Here is a 20,918-nt window from a genome sequence, read left to right on the forward strand (position 1 = left end):
GGTTTTGCTTTTTTTGTTTGTTTGTTTTTGTTTTGTTTTCTACCATGCAATAAAAACATCAAGCCAAAACAGAATCATCTAACAAAAAAGATTTAATTTTTACCTCTGAGTAGTTCAACCATTTCTCTTAAATCTACAAGGACGATTAGAATAATGCACAGAATTATCCAGTCTCTTTTCTCTACTCTCACCTATCTGCATAGGTAAATGCCAATATTCTGAAGGGGAAAATCAAACAACTGACCTGGCCACTGGTTCTCACTTCCAGTTGATGCCATGTTTTGTCTGAGACATTCAGGTGACTTGGAAACTGCAGCATCACAGAACCTGAGCCATGGCTCATCTTCAGCACAGGAATGCCACTGGAGAGTTCTTACACAGCACAGAAAAAATAAATGACATCCAGCTACAAGTATCCTTCTACTTTGGATATTTTGGCACAGCTGGTGGATGTGGATTAATGGTTCAGTATAGAAGTTTCAGTATAGAAATAACTATATTCTCTGACTACTGCTATGTAGAAATATTCATTTAATACAGTATTTCTCTACTTGAGATTGTGTCACTTCTTTGTCGAGAGTCAAACACTAGAGCTAATTCCTGATAAGCAATTCGTTGTTTTATAATGCAGATTTTACTCTCTCCTAACTTCTCCCCAGATTTACAAGTAATTGTAAAATAGAGAAGAAGATATTAATGATTAATGATATTCAACATTACCTTTCAAATAATTAAAAAAGCACCAGCTATGCCACACATCTTGTATATTAATTAATTCACAAAAAAGCAGCAGCTTGCTACTGCTTTTAGATATGTATCAACTTCAGGCAGTGAGTTCTACTTGTGTATGAATTTTCCTGTGATAAGAATGGCATGCAATAGGTCTGCATTGATCGTGTAACGCCTATGTTCAAAGTATCAAAATTCCTTATGGCACTACAACTTTTCTAGGAGAATTATTTTTAATATACAACTCCATCTGTTTTATTCTCCCCTTGGTTTCCTCTGCAACAGACCAATAGTTACAGGCTATAAAAAGGCAATACATCCAAAAAGCAAGACCTGTTAGAGAACATTTCAGAATATGCTTCAAAATGTTTTTCAACATTTTCAGCCCAGAAAATAAACTATCTCATAAGATGGAAAGACTGAACACTTCTCACAGCCCACGCATTCCCAAAAGGCAATTTTTTGCACACACAGTTGCTGCATTACCTATGGCAATGAAGCTTTCTGTATTCCCAGGTTCTGGATTTGATAAAGGACCACTGTATAATAGAAGTCCATCTGGAACTGCGGTAATAAACTCTAGAGAAAGGGAGCTTTCAAAACAAGGCCTGATGGGACGAAACCATGCATAACCATTTCCATGGAAACTGTGCTTAGTCTGCTGGCAGTCTGGTCCATGAAATGAAGCAGGACAAAGACATCTGAAATAGCACAAACAAAAGATATGTCAAAATTCCCCAGTGTTCAACTGTTTCTTTGGTTCTACGTACAGTAAACATAGGGCTGAAGTCACACTCTGAAGTAATGGTGTTTGCCTCCTCAGGTATACAGAGGTACTCAGCAATTATTAAAATGCCTTAAGAATGAAGAATATATTTATATATAAAAAATATATTATAATACATAAAAATATATATATATATTATATTTTATATATTATATATATAAAATATATATTTGGTCACCATAAAATCTGCATCCGAAAAATATCTCTGAAACCACAGTGATGGAAACATCAAACTATTTCGCTTTGTAAGCAAAATGAAACATCAAATATCAGTTGGTCAATTTACTGCAGGGAGAACTCAGCTCAAGTAAATCGTGTCATTTCACCAAAGGAATACTGCTGCATGCAAGTTGATGTGACCGTAAAGAAATTTTCCCAAGTAGTGTTTTCTGAAGCCCTTACTGCTTGCTGTTTTCACTACATCCCATTCCCCTCTGCCCCATTGCTACTTAATTCCTATTGAATGAAATGCCCTTAAAAGTTACGTGTTGATAATGCCACCATTTTTTCCCAGGGTTTTTGTTCTTGCAGTATTTCCATCGATATCAAGACTAAAGCAACCATTACTGGGCCACTTGTAAAGATACTGCTGTCATTAACTTCACACTCTAGCACACTCGCAGGTTTTCTGTTTCTCCTTCAGCTAGGATTGCACTCACTGTTTTACAAGAGCTGTATCTTGTTAGCTACACTTGGCACTTTTAGAACAAAAAGAAAAAAGTAAGAAAAGGGGTGCAGTAGAAGTTTCCCCACCTGTAACCATTCAAAGTGTCAATACACATCCCACCATTGAGACAAGGGCTGTGGGCATAGGAGGAACAAGGCTGATGGACTCGGTTCCTGGCAGCACAGGTGCAGACAGCGCTGCTGGTGGTCATCACAGAGACCAACGACACGCTCCCTGCATCCACCACCGTTGGGATGTTGCTCACAGAGAGGTGGTTTGTACAACCACTGCCCTCGCTACAGTTTGCGCTCCTACATTCATCCACATCAATCTGTGAGATGCTCACTTGTAACGCTGACTGGACCTAAGGGAAAACAGAGTTTGACGTATTACCAGACTTTTCCTTACTCATGGTTTTATTCACTCCTTCCTTTATGAAAAAAATAAAAATTAAGCTATCATAAAATTAACAGAACACTGTAGTTTCCTGAGTATTAGTAACACCCCTGTCCATAAAGGCAAGCAAAGCGATTTAACAAATGCCACGATTACACAGAAAACTTTATAGTAGGAGAATTTCCTGAAAGCTTAAATCACTGACCTGATGGATATTGCATGTGTTAAATCGGTGCTGCACACTACCAGTGTTATTGCTCAGGATCAGGGCTCTGATAGCAGTGATACTCGTGATACTCACCTTCCCAGCTGTGTGGTCTACCTCACACTTCCTGCACTCTGACAGCAACCATAACTCCTGCTCAGATATTACATCTTAACTTCTCTTAAGTTCTGCATCCATAAGGATGCAGACTGGAAAATGGCAGCACTGAGCTGCATTTAGTAGGAATGTTTACAGACAGTGACGAGTCTGCAGGAATTAGGATTCAGCCCACTGATTTACACCCTAAGCTTCTGTTTCATCTCAGATTGTCTCGAGCAAAATGCAATCAACTCAGCACCCGGTCATTATCTTTTATTCCATGTTAATCTTTGCTATTTCCTTATTTTTATCACTAATTAATATTTGCTTTGGAAGGCCCAAATAAAGAGGTCTTGTCATTCAGTAAAGGTGTTTCCACAAACAGACATTAAAAAATGTGCCCAAAGCTTCCTAATTTGATTTGTATTTGAAGGAAGATTCAAACACACCAAGTGACATGCATTTAGTGGCTAAACCTGAAAACAACAGGCCTCTCTATGGCATAGTTACAAGCAATGGAGATATACAAAGGTAATGCTAACAACATGAGATGAGATTCTTCTCTGTACACTCAATATGTATTTTTTCAAAGGATAAAATGAATGTCAAATATTTTATAAACAGCTGTGAAAAGACAAAAGGAAATACATAAATACTGAAGCTTATGTTTTGTTTTGCTTTGCAGTCATCTGAATTCACAGCCCTAAGAAAACTGACCTTTATAATCATTTGTCAGATATCCTACAATATCTTAACGTGTATTGAAATCACATCCCCAAAGGCAAAAAACGTACATTACATTGACATGACACATCCTGTCAGAGCACTCTGGTGCCTGTTGCTCACATCAATCACCATTAGCAGGGAGTCAGTAATGCACTCTTAGACAGCTATGTAGTACCGTTGCAGCAAAGCAGAGTGTATATAAACAATCTCAGCTCCTCTACAGGATTAGAATGGATTATTTTTACTGCTAAATAAAAACAGTTGTTGTAAAGCTACATCCCAAGAAAGTAAAGCAAATATATTAATTATTTAGCAATTCAATGAATAATTCCAGCACTAATTACTTATTTTCTTTATTTATAGTTAAACGATACAGAAATCTGCAGAAATTCTTCAGATATTATTGGTTTTCTGTGGATTGTTGGCAATTAGTCACTGGAGCTATTAATTTAATACTGAAAGGTTATATATAATTAATACTAACTTAACTTTTTCACTACAGTATGTGAAGCAGTCCCTTGTTACCACTTTGATGAATTCAGCAGTCATATCTGAATATCAATATCTGAAATCTGTGCAATATTCCATACTATTGTTCAATAATTCTACACGTAAGCAGAAGAAACAGACGTTACACTTTATGAATAGCACCCATATTCCCAACTTGCTCTCCAAGTAGGTTCCTACAGTACACACTACGTAACATCATACAGGATGCAGGCAGGTGGCAAGACAGATACTGTTTGGTCAAGAATCATACAGACCCTACTGTAATGACATACATGGAAAGCAGTGTTCCTCCTTGAAACTTCCACAAGATGTACGATGTATTAAACTCAACTAGAATGGGACAAGATAGATTACACCTGGGTAACTCTGTTAGTGGGCACGCAGAAAGTGGTAAGACAGCAGGAGAGTTAGGTATCATCCAGAAGGGAAAAAAAACATATTTTACAATTATTTCCCTCTTTAAAAAACAAAATGAGAGGAGGAATCCCATCATATTTAAGAGCTATTCCTTGATAAGTTAAATAAAACAATTAGTTGTCTCCATCTATCTTATCTAATTTAACTATTCTTCTAACCTGCATCTTCCTTCCAGCACAATTGTTTCTATTGACTGCCATCTCTTTGTACAGCAGAACTTCAATCTGTGTGACATCAAGCCTCTACTATAAGGTCTAACCACAAGCAGATTTGGTATTTCCATCAGCATCTAGAACATTCAAAAAGCTGTCACTTTCAAGACATTCTCTGTATTATAGTACTACTTTATCTTCTAAGAATTATTCTGATTCATATCAGAGTATGAAATCATGTCTGATAGATTATACAGTGAAACTGACTGGGAACACAGGGGACTGTACCACACAGGGCCATCCGTGTGCGACAAAAAGCTGTTGTATCTATCGCAACCGACTTCACTCATTGTATGCAAGGGATTATGGGGAAGGAAGACAACTTGAATTTAGCATTTGCTTGACAAATGTTTTGTCTCAAGTGAGGCAAAAAACAGGATCTGCAGATCCTGCATATTCTTCCAGTAAAAAGTCTGGAAAACATACCTTGAATGTGTCATTCACCCAAACACTGAGTCCACAGGACAACCCTAGAACGTACCTCATTTTTAAATGCTGCCATCTCAGCATGCAGTTTCTCAGGTCTGTAATAAGCTGAGCCATCGTGAACTGCAAATCTTACGTCCGCCTGTTTCCCATCAGCGTTCATCAAACCGAAGACAACGATATCACTAAACTTAACTGACAGCATTTTTGCCAGTAATTCCTTGAACACGTTGTATCTGTTTTTGCCATGTTCACCACTCTGTATAAAATCTTCTGCAGTGATATCTGAGTTTAGAAATCAAAAATAGATAAACATGAAATAGAGGTTAATCTTTCAACTTATTTAGAAGCATACAGAAAAGTACATCTGCCCTACAATTGTTTCTAAATCAAAATCATAAAATAAGTCACTAAATACAGACACAGCTGATCTAAACTCTCAGCAGGCACTAAAACAAACCTGAGAGACGCACGGTGGCTGAGTTTTGTATGGCTTCATTTTCCAGCTCTTTGACGTGGATTTGTACTGCAGATATAACATCAGGACAAAGTCCATCTGAAACTCTGATTTTTAAGTTGTATGTTCCTTGAGGAGCATTATCCACCATCATCAGCGAACCAGTTCTCTGATTTAATCTGAAAGACCTAGACATAAACCTTCAATCAGGAAAACTTAATAAACCAATACTGAGAGCTTACATTACTCATTAATTTAATTCATAAAGCCTTAGATGTTGTTACGAAGGTTACAGATCAAAACTTAGGAAATCCACAAACAACATCAATGAACAACAGGAAGAGCTCAGCAAAGACCAAACAATTTGCAGGGCTTCCACAGAGATGTTTCTTTGACTTCCAAAGCCCTAGACCTTCCCTGTCCTGAATCAAAGCAAGCAGTCTATAGGATCAATGTAACTGTGGAGTTCAACATAGCCATCGTGTACAGGTCTACATGAAAACAGAAACTGACAGAAACACACAGAGTCCTTCAAGATTCTCATTCACCCATTCAGAATAGGAAAAAGTCAGTAATGAAATCTCTGACATAGTTTTCATGTGCCACCTCAAAGGGAAAGTAAAGAGTAACTGTGGAAATATTCCATGAATGTTACTGTGACGCATTAACCTAAAATGGAAACAGTACCAATGGCTACTGATAAATAGACTAACTCCAATAAGCTGAAGAGTTATGGTTTTCCAGTACAATTGTGAATTGTCATCAACAGAAATCATGGAATCTGAGTCCAATTTTAATGAAATGATTATATTATGTCCCTTGGAATTTGTGATTTGTATTCCATTAATTCTGATGGTTAGTGGCAGGCAGTAAAAAACAGCCAATTTTTAAATTGGATCTTACAGAATGTGTACATTTTTAAAAAGTAAGGATTAAAAACAAACATCATGGTGTGAGCCAGCATTCTCCACAGTAAAAAAAAAAAAAAAAAAAAAAAAGGAAAGAAAGAAAAAAAAATCTTTTCATGCATTAAGTTCTTGGTGACTAGTTACCAGAGCTTTGTTTTTGTTTTGTTCTTGTTAAGTACATTCAAAAGTACATTTCTTAATAAACTCAATAATCCCAGTTCTGTGTACATCCTGAACATAAGGAAAAACATGGTGAGTAAAATAATTACAAAAGCATAATATTACTGATTGTGACACAAATACAATCCTCACTTGAACAGTTTTCCTTCAGAGAGAAATGTTTTGTTGTCCCACTCATCCTGATCTGGTGCAAACACTTCCCCAAGCACTGCTGTTGACCATTTTCCTGTTGAGATAAATTATAATAAATCTGCATTTAATTTTTGCTTTTGGGCGCACTTTATATTCCACAGCTTCATTACTGGGATAATTATTTTCAGATTCCCGCATAATTTGGTGATGGCTATGATCCAAGATTCTTAAAACAGTGCAAAGCCTGCCACTTCTGGAGAGGTGAGTACACCATGGATGTCACAGAAAGGCATGAAGGCCAAGCACAACCCAATACAGTGCAAGATACATGAATATAACTCCATATGAAATTCTGAGAAGTTAAAAAAATTAAAAAAAAAAAATAATCATCACAATATCAGGGGTGAAAACCACAAACCATCGTTACTGCTCTGCTGTTTCTGACAGCACACAACTGGTACCCAGAGAGCGAGAGCATCTTGTAGGGTACAACCGGGAAATGGACAAGAAGCCACTAAGCTGTTTCAAACCATGGCCATTTCAGGCTCCTGTGGTTTGTCACAGAAGTGGAAGATCCATTAAAAATAGAAAAACTGTTCTAAAATAGCAAAATTAGCAGCCCAATACAGAACTACTGTAGATAACACTTACCTTTGTTACTGTAAACATAGATGTCCTTACGGCCAGATTCATGGCAGTTGTCATTTTCATCACCAATTGTTATTGTTAAGGTGTTTGTGGAGCTCATAACTGGAATCCCACTATCTGTTATAACTATTGGCAGATGAAACACCTTCTGCTTTTCTCTGTCAAAGGACCTCAAAGCAGTTACAGTTGCAGTGTCATCTCTGTTGTCAGTAAGAGAAAAATCCAAAGAATTCTGATAATCTGGTGGCAATGAAAATGTAAACGGTGGCCCATTTTCCTCGCTATCGGGATCGTATGCATGAAGTAGTTTTGATGAATGGTTCATATGCACTATTTCAGGGCTCAACATGTTTTCCCAAACTACTGGCATGTATGGTGCCTCAAACCTTGGTCCGTTGTCATTAACATCAAGCAAGTTAATTAAAACTGTAACACTTCCAGTTTCAGCAGGTGTCCCTTGATCTGAAGCTTGCACAATTAGACTGTATTTCTGAATGACTTCACGATCTAGTTTATTCGCCACAATCACATGACCATGCTGGTCAATGACAAATTGCCTCATGGGATCTGAATCTGACTTTATAGAATATATAATGTTCCCATTCAAACCCGAATCCTTGTCTGTCGCTCTCACTGTGGTTACTGTAGTACCTACAGGCACATTTTCAAAAATAGGGCTTGTCTGAATAAGCTGAGAATGGAAAACTGGACTGTGGTCATTAGAGTCTTCAACTTCAATCAGGCACATAGCAGTACTAGAAAAGTCAAGATCTTCCACTTTAATAGTAAGATTAAACTGTCTTTCATGTGCTTTCTCAAAATCCAATTTTTTTTTCAGTCGGATAGTGGCACATTGCCATTCTTTGTCATTCTCAATATAAAACTTCTGATCTGGGTCTCCCCTGATGATGCTGAATGTTAAGTGAGCGTTTTTCCCACCATCTGCATCTGTAGCAGACACTCGCAGAATTTCTGAGTCGATGGCACTGTTTTCGGGAATTGCCGCCTGCCACTTCTCTTTTGTGAAATTAGGTACATGATCATTGACATCTGCAATCCAGATGGTGGCAGTGCCAGTTCCTGTTAGCCCTCCCCCATCTCTTGCTTCAATGGTAAGAAAGTAAATCGCAGTCCTTTCTCTGTCCAAAACTCCCCCCGCCACACGGATAGTACCGGTATTGGGATTGATGTTAAACATGTCACTGCCAAACTCATTTCTTACATTCTCTGTTATGGTGTAAGTCAAAACAGCATTCAGACCTACATTTGGATCATCGCGATCAACTGCGCTCATCTCCATGACTAATGTCTCTGCAGGAGAATTTTCAAAGACACTCCCATTGCAATCATCAGGCATACATGTGAACATGGGTGCATTGTCATTTATATCCCACACATTAATAATTACATCAGCAAATCCTGTAAGTCCTTCTCCACCTTCATCAGTAGCCAATACAACAAATCTCCACAGTGCTCTTTCTTCCCGATCCAGCATCTTGTGTGCGTAAATGCTTCCTGTGTTCTCATCTATTGTGAAAATATCAGCAGCTCCGTGCCCGTGCAATGAGTAACTCAAATCTCCTTCATCCACATTATCAGGATCATTTGCCATAACCTGAAGAAGTATTGAAAACAGGCATGATAATTATAAAATGATGTTACATCCTGCATGCTTCCACCATCTAACAGAGCCCAAGCAAAAGTATGACACACAATTAATATGTGCATGTTAGATAGCAATTGAGAGGTGGGACAATTAAGAGTAGATAAACGTCTTTCACACTACAATAACAGAGTAGTGTATTACACTATTACAGTCATCTTTTATTTTTTCATATTTATAGAGGTAATTTAACTATATTGTTCTGATAGCTACTTTAAAATGTTAATGATCTGGTTTTTAGGATCACAAATGATCCATTCTGCTTATCTTGCTTACTACATTTTTATAATTATTTTTCCATAGAAGTGCATTTCTCTTCTTCAACTGACAAAAATATTCAGTAAAACTACAGTACGTTAATATATATGTGTTGCATTATTATTCACATAATTGTACCAGAGCAAACCGTGCTCTTTCATTGAAATATTACAATCTCTGGAAGCACATGAAATGCACTACCTGAAGCACGAAGACTGGTAACCCATCCAGTTCTTCAATTATACTTCCATAGTACTCATTGATAGAGAAAACTGGAGACTCATCATTTTTATTCATGACACTGATGATGGCAACTGCATAATCTTCCCATTTCCCATCAGAAGCCAACAAGTGGATCTCATACATTTTTGTTTCTTCATAATCCAGTGGCTGGGAAATAAAAATAGCTCCCGTTTCTGGTTGTACACCAAGCACCCCTCCTGTGTTTCCAGCAGTGATCTGATAACGTAACTTAGCATTTGTTCCTGTCAATTAACAATAGTGTCAGAAAAAACACAATTTCTTGAGATACATTAAAACACAGGACGTTGAAATGAAGCACAACTCATATTACAACTGATGATTTTTGGTAGTATAGTTTAGTGATATTTTAAAATCTGCAGCTATGCCAGACTACTTACCCAGAACTTCAGTTTCAGATATGACAATGGGTATCAAAAAACCAAAACCTTAGTTTACTGGGACATAAAATGTACTCGTTTGCTAAAAATAAAAAATAAAAAAATCTCTAATAAATTTATACTGGCACAGAAATCATTCCCCATCATCCCACATTAGTGCACTGCTTCATAAAATAGAACTCACTTGATTTATGACTCCATTATCAACTAGCATTCACATGTGATCAGTTCACACTCCAAGAAGTTTTCAAATCTAAGACATCTTCCTTCCTAAAACCATTAAATATCTCCTGGTGTGCTGAAATTAACTCATTAATATTTTATAAGCAGCTACGGGGAATTCCAATGCTTTACCTTCATCTTCATCATTAGCACTGACTGTAATGACAGTTGAGCCCACATCCTGATCCTCATCCACATTCACTTCATAGACACTTTGAGTGAAGACAGGTTTGTTATCATTCACATCAGTGATAAAAACACGCACATAAGCTGTGTCTAGAGAGACAAGAAACAAGAGATTAAAATACTCAGCCGTGCCACTTCTGTCAGCTACAATTCCTTAAAGTGTCTAGCTGCACATTAAATGAAGACTAATACGTAGACAATAAAGAAACAAACCCTTAGGGTTGAGGACAATATATATATATACCAATATTACTCAAAAGCACTTGGATATCAAATGAATCTCACATCCAATTTGCTTAAAGAGATAATACATGAATAATTGATGCCTAATATGGCAATTGTACAGTTTTAAGTCATAACTTCTTGTCCTTAAGCCACAAAAGTCAAACTAAGTCTTTATTTAGGCACAGCTGTAAATTGAGAATAAGATTTTCTGTCTCAAACTTTCCTTCCTTCATACTTCATAATTAGTTCTTGAATGAATACAGTGGTTTAAGAAACTTCTTCATGACCCAAACAAGGCCTGTATTCTATGGATGGGTGCATCTCTGCTAGACAGAAAATACTCTTTGAACTTTAACTATGAACCCCTATTCTTCTTTTAGTTCGAGAACAAAAACCCTACTTGACCATCACAGTCATCATTTTAACAATTCCTTTCAGTTCTCTTGTAGACAAATTTTTTTTAAAAAAAAAAAAAAGAAAAGAAAAAGGGAAATTAAATGTTAATCTTGCATTTCAAAGCTTCTGTTGTCAGACACCAACCCAGGCAAAATCATGCTTGTCACAGACAACTGTTTCTTACCAGAATTTGGCCTCCCATGTTTTCCAGGTCGAGCTGATTCAGAGCCATCAACTGACTCAACTTCTAAAAGATAAGATCCCTTCTTCTCTCTGTCAAACACTGAGGCAGTGTATACTGAGCCTGTCTGTGAGTCCAAGCGAAAACATGTATAGTCTCCACTATGGTCATGCAACAGAGAGTACGTTATCTAAAGGATTAAAAACAAGATGTTAATCTATACTTTTCTTTCATTGGATAGATCATAACTGAAGAAGTACTTAAAGAGAGAAAGACTGAGAACTGGCTGAGAACTTGACTCGATCCAAGAAAATAAAGTAAAAATGCAAGTTTGAGAAATCTCTAGGTTCAAGTCAATTAACCTGAAATAAACTTGTCTGATCGGTTAATGAGTTCACTAGCACATTTGCACAGTACTTGCGCAACAGCATTCAAACTTAGCTAAACATTCCAGACACTGACATAACAGCCATGCGTCAACTGAATTTGCTCACTGCTACGGACTGCGTCCTCATTTCTATATTTGTATGTTTTGATGCACTTGACTTCAGCTTTCATTTTTGCTCCCCAGAGAGAAATAAGTTTGCTTCCAAGGATGTGCCTATTTTAGATTTCTAAAATCAGTAGTGAGCGCTTCCCACAGTTTACCACTCACAAAAGCATTTAATAACCTTACTTTTTCATTAATTTGTCCAATCACATTTTAGGTCTGCATAGACCTTTCAAAACCAGAGCATCCAATAGCAAGGAATTTTTCACCTGAATTACATATTATATAAAGAAATATTTATTGTCATTGTTTAATGCTGAAACTATATGACTGTACATTTCATTACATAAAACACAGATCCCCACTTGCTTACCTCACCATTCTGACCAAGGTCAAGGTCGGTGGCAGAGACCTGAATGACAAATGTCCCAATATCAGCTCCCTCTGTTACTGAGGCTTCATAAATAGATGAGGTGAAGAATGGGACATTGTCATTGACATCTAAAGCATCAGAAAGAGCACATAAAGAAGAAAACATAAAACAGAGTAAAAAATATATATTATTAATTAATTAATTAATTTAATTAATTAAGATTATGTGATCAAAGCATTTACACACCTGTTACATTAATATAGATCGCAGTGAATGCTGCTAGAGGAACTGCAGCAACATTCTGTGCTCGAACTCTCAGCAGAAAGTTCTTTGTTGTTTCATAATCCAGTAGCTCAGCTACCAGGATTGAAGCAGAGCCATCATCTCTGTTTGGAGTCAAGTAGAAACGAACTGGCATGTTGGTTTCTGGTACAAGTCCCTCTTCTAGGTTGTAAGTCACACGAGGATCTCCAAGGGGAGAGGTCGCTTTGATTCTCTGCACAGTTCCAAGAATTTGAATACTCAACAAGTTTGTATGTACAGTAACATTTCTAAAGGATTCACCAACTCTTCTAGATGCTCAGCTCTCAACTGGAAACAGTAAGACAAGTCTTGCTGGTTATCAAATCCTAACCCTTCCTGACACATCTCCAGGCACAAACAGCTGCGCCCAAAGGCTACCAGCCACTACAGGTTTGGTTCTTCAGGATGTTATCCTAAAAGCACGTACTTCAGAGTTATATTGTAAAACTGTTCTGATTATCTGCTGTGAGAAATTAAATTGAACAAGTCGAAGTATTTTAAGTCCAATAATCCCCTCAGGTAAGACAGTAGCACTCAAAACAGTGGAATTAATTTACCTATAGCATTGTTCAAGTGAGAAGGAAATTAAATAACAATTATCCTCACATAAATTAAAGAAAAATGCTGGTTATTGACAGCATTTTTTAATGAAAAGGGATGGCAGATGACCAGCCATTGTAATTCACAAAACCATTATAAAGCTCCCTACAGTTAGGTAAACAAGCACATTCAGATACTCTAAAGCCTTATAAACAAACAAGTGTGTCCCAAACTTACCAAAACTGATGCATCTCGTGTAGTATTCTCTGGAATGACAACTTCATAGCTGTCTCTTTCCCACTGTGGAGGCTGGTTTTTTGCACTAGTAACAGTTACCACAAGTTCAACTTTACTGCTCCTATTGCCTCCATCTGTAGCAATAATATCTCGAATTATAGATGACCTCTGAACAGTAAAAAGGGGTTCATTACAGAGGGTTTTGATTAGGGCTCAGGTGAGCTTTTTTAGCAAAGTAAATGAATATGCGAAGTTAAAGGCATACTTAAAATCTGTGCAAAAGAAAAACATCCACAAACAGAAAGAAGACTTCAGAATATGAAATAGGTACAAGGCTGCTAACAAAATCGATTTTCTTTACTCAGTACTGTTGGTAAATACTACTATTTATCTCAATAAACGTTAGCAAATTTCAGCACACTAAGTTTAAAGCAAACAGCGTGAGACTTAAGTTTAATTTAAAAATGATATATTGACCCCTTAAGGTGAAGGGATAGCATAGCAGTAAAGAAAAAGCAACGACCTCAGTCCCTCCTATGCCATATCGAGAAGGCCAGTTTAAAATGAAAATAAGCACCATACCTGAGATATGGGTTGGTTAACAAATATCCAGCCACTAGTGGGATTAATTTGTAAATAATCTGTTTCCCCATCTGCTATGGAATATGTGATGACAGCATTAGAGCTGTAGTCATCGTCATGGGCTGTAACACGGAGAAAGCTGGTCCCAACTCTTGTGTCCTCTCTCAGGAAATCTAATGTAAGGAAAGGATTTTTCAGACTAATATTTCGAACTGATCATCAGTTCACCAAAGTACCATAAACATCTTACTACAAAAACATGAGGAAATACTGAAGTGTATGGAAAATATAGCTTTATCTTCCTTGGAACAATGCCTGTAAAGTCAAACCAAATATTTTCAATTGTTCTTATCAATCCACAGCTATGGGGAACATAAATTCATATTATCATACTCATAACTTGGAAATCTTATTTCCCACAATAAATTACTTTTTTTTTTAAGTGTTTAAAAAAATACTAAAGGACACATTTTTGGGGATGAAATACAAACAAACAGAATTTCAGAAAAGGACCACAATATCAGAAACTACTTTCTATGATTAGTATATTTTAATTAATTGAGAATATCAATCTTTGTTGTTTTTTTTTTTTTTATGAATAGGATCCTTGCCTCTGGGTGTTTATCCATAAATGAGCAGGATTTTGTGAACAACCAGGAAGGAAAGGTAAAACAGCAAACAATGCAGAATGATAAATATCAATCAAATGGGAAAACGTATGACCAAAAAAAAAAAAAAAACCATTAATCAAGAAACAAACAATTCAGTTACTGCTCAGTGCTGCAAATCACACGGTCTTACGCATCTGTGCAGTGCCACAGACACCCAATGCACTCAGAAAAGCACAGATAGTGAAACAGCAGTCGTTCCAAGGAATCTTCCCATAGCACTCACACAGGCCCATTAGCCAAGGTTGTACTGGTTACATTGCACATCATACAGAATGACAATTCTGCAATTAAGCTAAGTGCATTTCTGGCTACAATCACTGCCAACACTGACAAAATCCAAAAATCTTAGACATCAGGTAAGCTCACAGTCAAGGCACAGAAACGCTATCCAATGACTCTCAATTACATTCATAGCGGGTGTTCTCAAATCTGGGATCATTGTCATTTTGGTCCAGAATGATAACATTTATCTGACATATCCCAATGAGTGGTTCTGCTGCCTGGTCTGTTGCTGTCACAGTGACAGGATATTCCCTCTGCTTTTCTCGATCAAATACCTGAACAGTTGTCAGAACTCCTGAAAACAAATTAAATACCAGAGTTAGAATACTATGCATCTGAGAACACAATATTCAGATGTTTATTTAACCATCAACTAATAAATTGAGATACAACCCAATATTAGGTTAAATTCAAGTATAACGTGAATTTTAGGTTTAAAGCTTCAGTCACAAGACTTAACAATCTCAAGAACTTCAATTGCTCATGCAGACACAAACTAAATACACGCTTACATCTTTGGCTCACAAGAAAGGTAATACCAGACTACTTTAAGAGATGAAGTTTATAAAAATGATTTATTTTGAAGCACATAAGGGATATAAGACATGTCTCACACGTTCTACCCTCTGAAAGTTTCACCTGAATTTAGTTTTGCCTTTCTGAGAATTTTAGTCTCTTGGTCTTTTGTAAGACTATTCTATTGGATGTCACTGATAAGCCATTAACAACATTGCAAGATAAGGTGCACTAAAAATTGGTATTTCTTTTTAATTTGCTTACAAAGCCATACAAGTTACTTTACACAGCAGAACTTCCACATTTCAAGGAAAATATCAGACCTAGCTCAGCATTTGATAAGAAACTACGTTTCATGGAATTAATAGAGCTTGTATCTTGCCTGCTGTAAAAAAAACTCAAAAACAGACTTTGTGATGCTCATTATTTCAGCTAGTTTTCCATCAATGTTAACATCTGTGAGTATCAGTTCTGCCATTCACTTCACCTGTATCAGGGTGAATTCTAAATGCTGGTAGGACACCATCTCTGCGCATCAAGCCATATTTCACTATACCATTGGCTCCTTCATCAGCATCAGTGGCTTCAACTTGCAGTACAGCCGTTCCTGAGGGTTGGTTTTCCAACACAGAAGCATGTTCCCTATAATAATGACACTACAAAATAAATAAAATAAAATAAATCAAGCACATATCTCACCATTTGACTTAAAAGATATACTAGATAGAAAACAACATAACAAAAACCACTATTTAGGCACGTTTCTTAATTTACACACTTCACTTTGCTGTTTGGTGGTTATATAAATCAACAACTACCAGTTGGTTAAAATATTAGGACAGAAAGTACAGCTACCTGTACTTCCAAATGCAAACATATTTCTACGTTAGCAAAAGCCTTATAAAAAAGAGTGCAAACATTTGCCCAAACCACACAGCTGCTCTGGTCAAACATGGCCTTCCATACAAAGTAAGACTGCAAAGAACAGAATAATGATGATCTACAAAATCAATACAAACAGTCACTTCCCAAAATATGCAACATTTTCCACTAACATACTAGCCATCAGCATGAAACTAAGTTTGTAGACAACAGAATGTTAATAACAGTGAATATTCAGAAAACACATTCAAGCATTTATTTTTCACAGTACTTAACCATTTAAGCTAATTCACTATCTTCTTTTGCTTCTTTCGTCAATTCCAGACACAAATTGACCAGAAGCCCTAGAGTTGCTCTAGAATGTTTTGTCACAAGTCCACTGGACAGATACAGCTAATCCATCCCTCCTCATGTGTCATACTGAAGCCCCAAAAGGTATTCACTAGACCCTATCTTCTAAAATGCCAGAGATGATGTGGGGTTCAGGAAAAGAGTGCTGATAAGCTGCTCAGCCACAAGAGAATAACAAAGCACATGAGGCTCGGGAAAGAGATGTGAGAGCTGGAGAAGATCAGGGCATCAAGAAGAGAGAAAAAGTGGATCACCTCTTTCATTAGCCATATGCTGTTTCACTTGCAGTGACAACAGTCTTAAACATTTGCTACCCAGTCTAATGCACATCACCTAGTCTCATATTTGTACCTTCTGAAAGACTGGTTTGTTGTTGTTGACATCATCAATTTTCACAATAACCTGAGCAGTACTTGTAAGAGAATGGGGCCCTCCCGAGGCATTATCATCTGTAGCTGTGACATTAAGTACATACTCTGTCCCCTGCAGCTTTGGAAATGGGCTTGAACGAAGTCTAACTAGCCCTGTAAAGACAACAATAGGTTGTATTTTTTTATTTTTGGTACATTAACAGATTACTGTTTCTCTTCTCATTAGTAAGCAAGACAACAGCCATTCTGATTTACCTACTTAAAAACAAACCTTATGGCTGCTATTTCTATGGTTTAATTTCTATGGTATCTTTACTGCAGTCTGATATTGAAACAAAGTTAAGAAGTACAACAACAGATTTGTCTGCAAGTATGCCTACAGAGCGGAAGGAGACACCAGCTACAGCTCAGCTGGTTCATTTTCTTTAATGCATCTGTTTCCACCAAAAACTACCCAAAAACATTGTGGCAGACTTCTTTACCTGCAATCACATTTTCAGGAATCTGAATCTAACATTAACATTGCAAAGTACAGTTTGAAATGAAATCAAAATCTCATGCTAAGTGAACTCTGAAAGATATAGAGTTGAAGCAGCTCTCTCCATATATATTCAATGTCTTCAGCATACGCTTTGAAAAACACGCATTCAGATTTTGACTTCAGTTCATAACACAGGTATAATATAGAGTAGTTTCAAACAAAGCAAACAGAGCAAACAAATCTCAATTTGAAGGATTGTACCAGCTGTACTCAGATGCTGCCTGTTCATACTTTTCTTTGTTGTCTGCTTTCATTTGCTGTAGCAGTGAAGAGCTAATACATCATTACCCTTCTTAGGGTCAACAACGAAGTTTCCTTTTTGATTCCCAGAGGGAATATCATAGGTCACGCCATCTCCATCAGGGTCAACAGCATTGACTGTAGCTACCAATGTATTTGGGCCTGCATCTTCAGAAACAAAGCTCCTGTAACTGTTAAACAAAATTATGATCATTTATGCAATTTAGACAGAAAAAAAAAATACACACAGGACTTCTACCAAGTGTATAAAGGGTATTGCAGAGATCTCTGAATTATTACTGTAATTACACTACTAAGAAATATGCTACTTTGTAACAAAACTGAACGATAGCACTGATGACTTATCCAACCTTCCATATCTCATGTCTTTCTGTGGTTACCACCTGTAGATTCCATTGTAAACTTCCAGCAGTGTTGACGCTTTCACACTTAGCTTCACAAGGTTTGGGCTAAACCCAGAACTTATTCATTTATTTTGTTCATCTAAGTTATATAATTAACAGAATCAAAGCAAATATTTACTAAATTTAAAAACACTGTCTATATAGCATACGTATAGCATATTCTGTTTTTGAGACACGTTGTCAAAGTAGCTTCAGTGCAACCTTTGCAGCAGCAGGACAAAGATCAGATCTGGGAGTATGTGCATAAGGTCAGTTTTACAAAAATCTCTCCTCAGGACCAGGCACACCATGGACACTGTAAGCTCTTAAGAGGCATTATCAGCCTAAGCTTAATGCTCTCAGTTGTAGAAAAGCCTTCTGCTTTAGCAAAATCCCAAATACTTCTTATTTTCTCTGACTGGATTGGGTGTAGGCTAGGCTAAGCATACAACAGACCAGCCTATGGTGGATATCCCAAAGCTCAGCCACAACAGTGAGTTACAGCTGGCTCTGTCCAATAGCAGATAAAATACATGGGCATGACTGCACTCAGAAAAATCACGTCTGCTTATGGGCTCACTCCCCACATTTCATAGCAAATACAACCCTCGAGTCCTCGGCTGTTACATAAAATAAGTTACTCTGACACTTACATATAATTATGCAGAGAACAGCATAAAACTCAAAGGAAAAGGAGACAGATGCACAAAAAACCTCTCACTTGTATTTGCTGTCCCAATAAGGGATTTCACCACAACATTTTCAGTGACAGCTTTTTATTCCTCCCCCAGTTTAATGTGTGATGAAGTAAAAGAAGTAAATTATTCTGGTTTAGCTCAATCACAACCCTAGTACTACCTTAGCTCCTTATCCAGAATGCAAATGACAGCAATTCTGATAATTGTGAAAATGAAATGCAGGGACAGAGGAGTTCAAGTCAGCAGAAAAGGTCTCTTAACAAGCAGAAAGTAGAAACTGGCAAAATGAGAGTAGGTGCTTTAAGGAGAACTGATGAAAAAAGGTTCACGGAAAAAAATCATAAATTTGCCCTGGATTGTAAATCTATTTAAACAAAGGGCAGAAAGGACAACATCATCGTCTTGGTTTGTATTAGCCTTGCAGATTGGTCTCTCAACATGAGGCAATTTGTGGGTGATTAATTTCTCTTACAGAAAACTTCAGTTACATTCAGCTAGTTCCCAAGTTGCCACAATCCATATAGTTGACAAAAGCTACCCATTGTGTATGCAGGAAAAAGCTACTTAAAATGCAGCAGGCTGGAAGCAATTGCTGCTTGCTTATTTAGAAACCGACAAGGAGATCAGCCAAATCACAGAATCATAGGGGTTGGGAGGGACCTCAAGAGACCATGCTACACAGGTTCTGCACAGCAGGTCACCCAGGCAGACATCCAGGCGGGTCTTAAACTTTGCGAAGTAGATGAATAGAAAACGATTAATTGGTAGGATATTACTGTCATTTCATTTTGAACTGATCTAAAACTACTTAGAAGAAAGGCAAGCTCTGTCAAAAGAGACTGTCTAGATACCATCCCTATCTAAATATATGCACAAGTCTTTTTTCTTCAACTGTAAGAGGGTCTCTGCTGTCAGTCTAACTCTGAAACTCGACTGAACCTAAGCCAGTTACCATCCTACAATAATCAGTCTTCTGACTAAAACAACAACAACAACAACAAACAGTAACAAACAAGAGATTTAGGAATATATATTTACATTGCCTGGGAAAACTCAGGAGCTTCATCATTTACGTTTGAAACATGGATCCTAACAGTTGCTGTCCCAGTCTTTGGATCTTCCCCTTTATCCACAGCCATAATTATGAACTCATAAAGATGGTTAGGTCGTTCATAGTCCAATTCTCTTGCTGGGAATATAGTACCATGAGAAGTAATACTGAAGTCTGGACTCAAAGCATAATACAATATTTCAGCATTTTCTTTTGAATCACAGTCAGTGGCTGTCACTGTTAGAAGAGAAGGACACTAGGTAGATCACAGTCCATGAACTGGAATGTGAAATACTTTAACAAGAGAATTAGTGCATAATATAAAACTGTAATAGCATTGCCTTGGCATGTAATGCTTGAAATAATTTATAAAAACTGTGCTATACTCTATGCTTTTACTCAACCAATCTCTCAAAGTTATAGGGGGATGGAAAAAACACATGTTAAGGACCCTGACTGAATTAAGCCACTACATCTTGCTTTTGAGGGGTGTAAAGAGTCCAGTATGACCAAGAACATATTCCTACACAGAGCCTATATACTCACGTCCATCTGATATATACTGTTGACCTGAGATCACCTGGACAGATTAGACTCTGTGTGATTAAAGATAAAACATTTACATATAGTACTTAGCAGATACAAATGAAAATATTGAGCTCATCAGATCCCACTCAAAACCTAGAAAAATCTAGAAACTCTGTCAGCAGAAGAGTAATTGACAGGCTACCATCACAGGCGAAATCACTATGTAAAACAATAGGAGATTATAAAATCCTATTTACTAGGAAACAGTAATTTTTCTGTGGTTTAATTTCCTTTTCACCATCAAGATTTATAAAAACTTTGTCTGTGGGTGAAAGACTAATATAAGGCACTTCTACTCTGGTTAACTGACATCAGTTTGCTTTATTGTCAGGGTCTGCTTATTTCTGTATTAATATTCTCAGTATAAGATTTTTGCACTCTACATAATATCCAGAATATCATCATTTAAAGCTTAATTTGTAGATTATGTTGGGGACAAGAAAAATGTTTCTCCCAAGCATCCTATGCTCCCTAATGCAAGCCCATGCATAACTTCTAGATGGGCAAAGAAGGTGAGCTGCTTTGTG

At 37.1% G+C, this 20,918-nt stretch overlaps 1 protein-coding gene across 1 annotated transcript in view; it reads right to left on the minus strand.

Annotated features, from left to right (window-relative positions):
* Positions 1 to 20,918, minus strand: part of LOC122161767 (neural-cadherin-like) — a 46,712-nt gene that overhangs the window by 9,286 nt on the left and 16,508 nt on the right. The window contains 19 exon segments of the mRNA XM_042821405.1: positions 245 to 372; positions 1,216 to 1,430; positions 2,270 to 2,547; positions 5,230 to 5,459; positions 5,635 to 5,819; positions 6,852 to 6,945; positions 7,503 to 9,114; positions 9,622 to 9,905; positions 10,416 to 10,559; positions 11,275 to 11,461; positions 12,135 to 12,262; positions 12,381 to 12,630; positions 13,215 to 13,382; positions 13,797 to 13,969; positions 14,874 to 15,044; positions 15,753 to 15,921; positions 16,850 to 17,022; positions 17,699 to 17,841; positions 19,791 to 20,040. Coding sequence (XP_042677339.1) covers positions 245 to 372; positions 1,216 to 1,430; positions 2,270 to 2,547; positions 5,230 to 5,459; positions 5,635 to 5,819; positions 6,852 to 6,945; positions 7,503 to 9,114; positions 9,622 to 9,905; positions 10,416 to 10,559; positions 11,275 to 11,461; positions 12,135 to 12,262; positions 12,381 to 12,630; positions 13,215 to 13,382; positions 13,797 to 13,969; positions 14,874 to 15,044; positions 15,753 to 15,921; positions 16,850 to 17,022; positions 17,699 to 17,841; positions 19,791 to 20,040 — 4,982 coding nt within the window.

Source organism: Centrocercus urophasianus, unplaced genomic scaffold, assembly GCF_019232065.1.
Source record: "Centrocercus urophasianus isolate 14NV4802_14NV808 unplaced genomic scaffold, USGS_Curo_1.0 seq_2, whole genome shotgun sequence".
NCBI classification, from domain to species: Eukaryota; Metazoa; Chordata; class Aves; order Galliformes; family Phasianidae; genus Centrocercus; species Centrocercus urophasianus.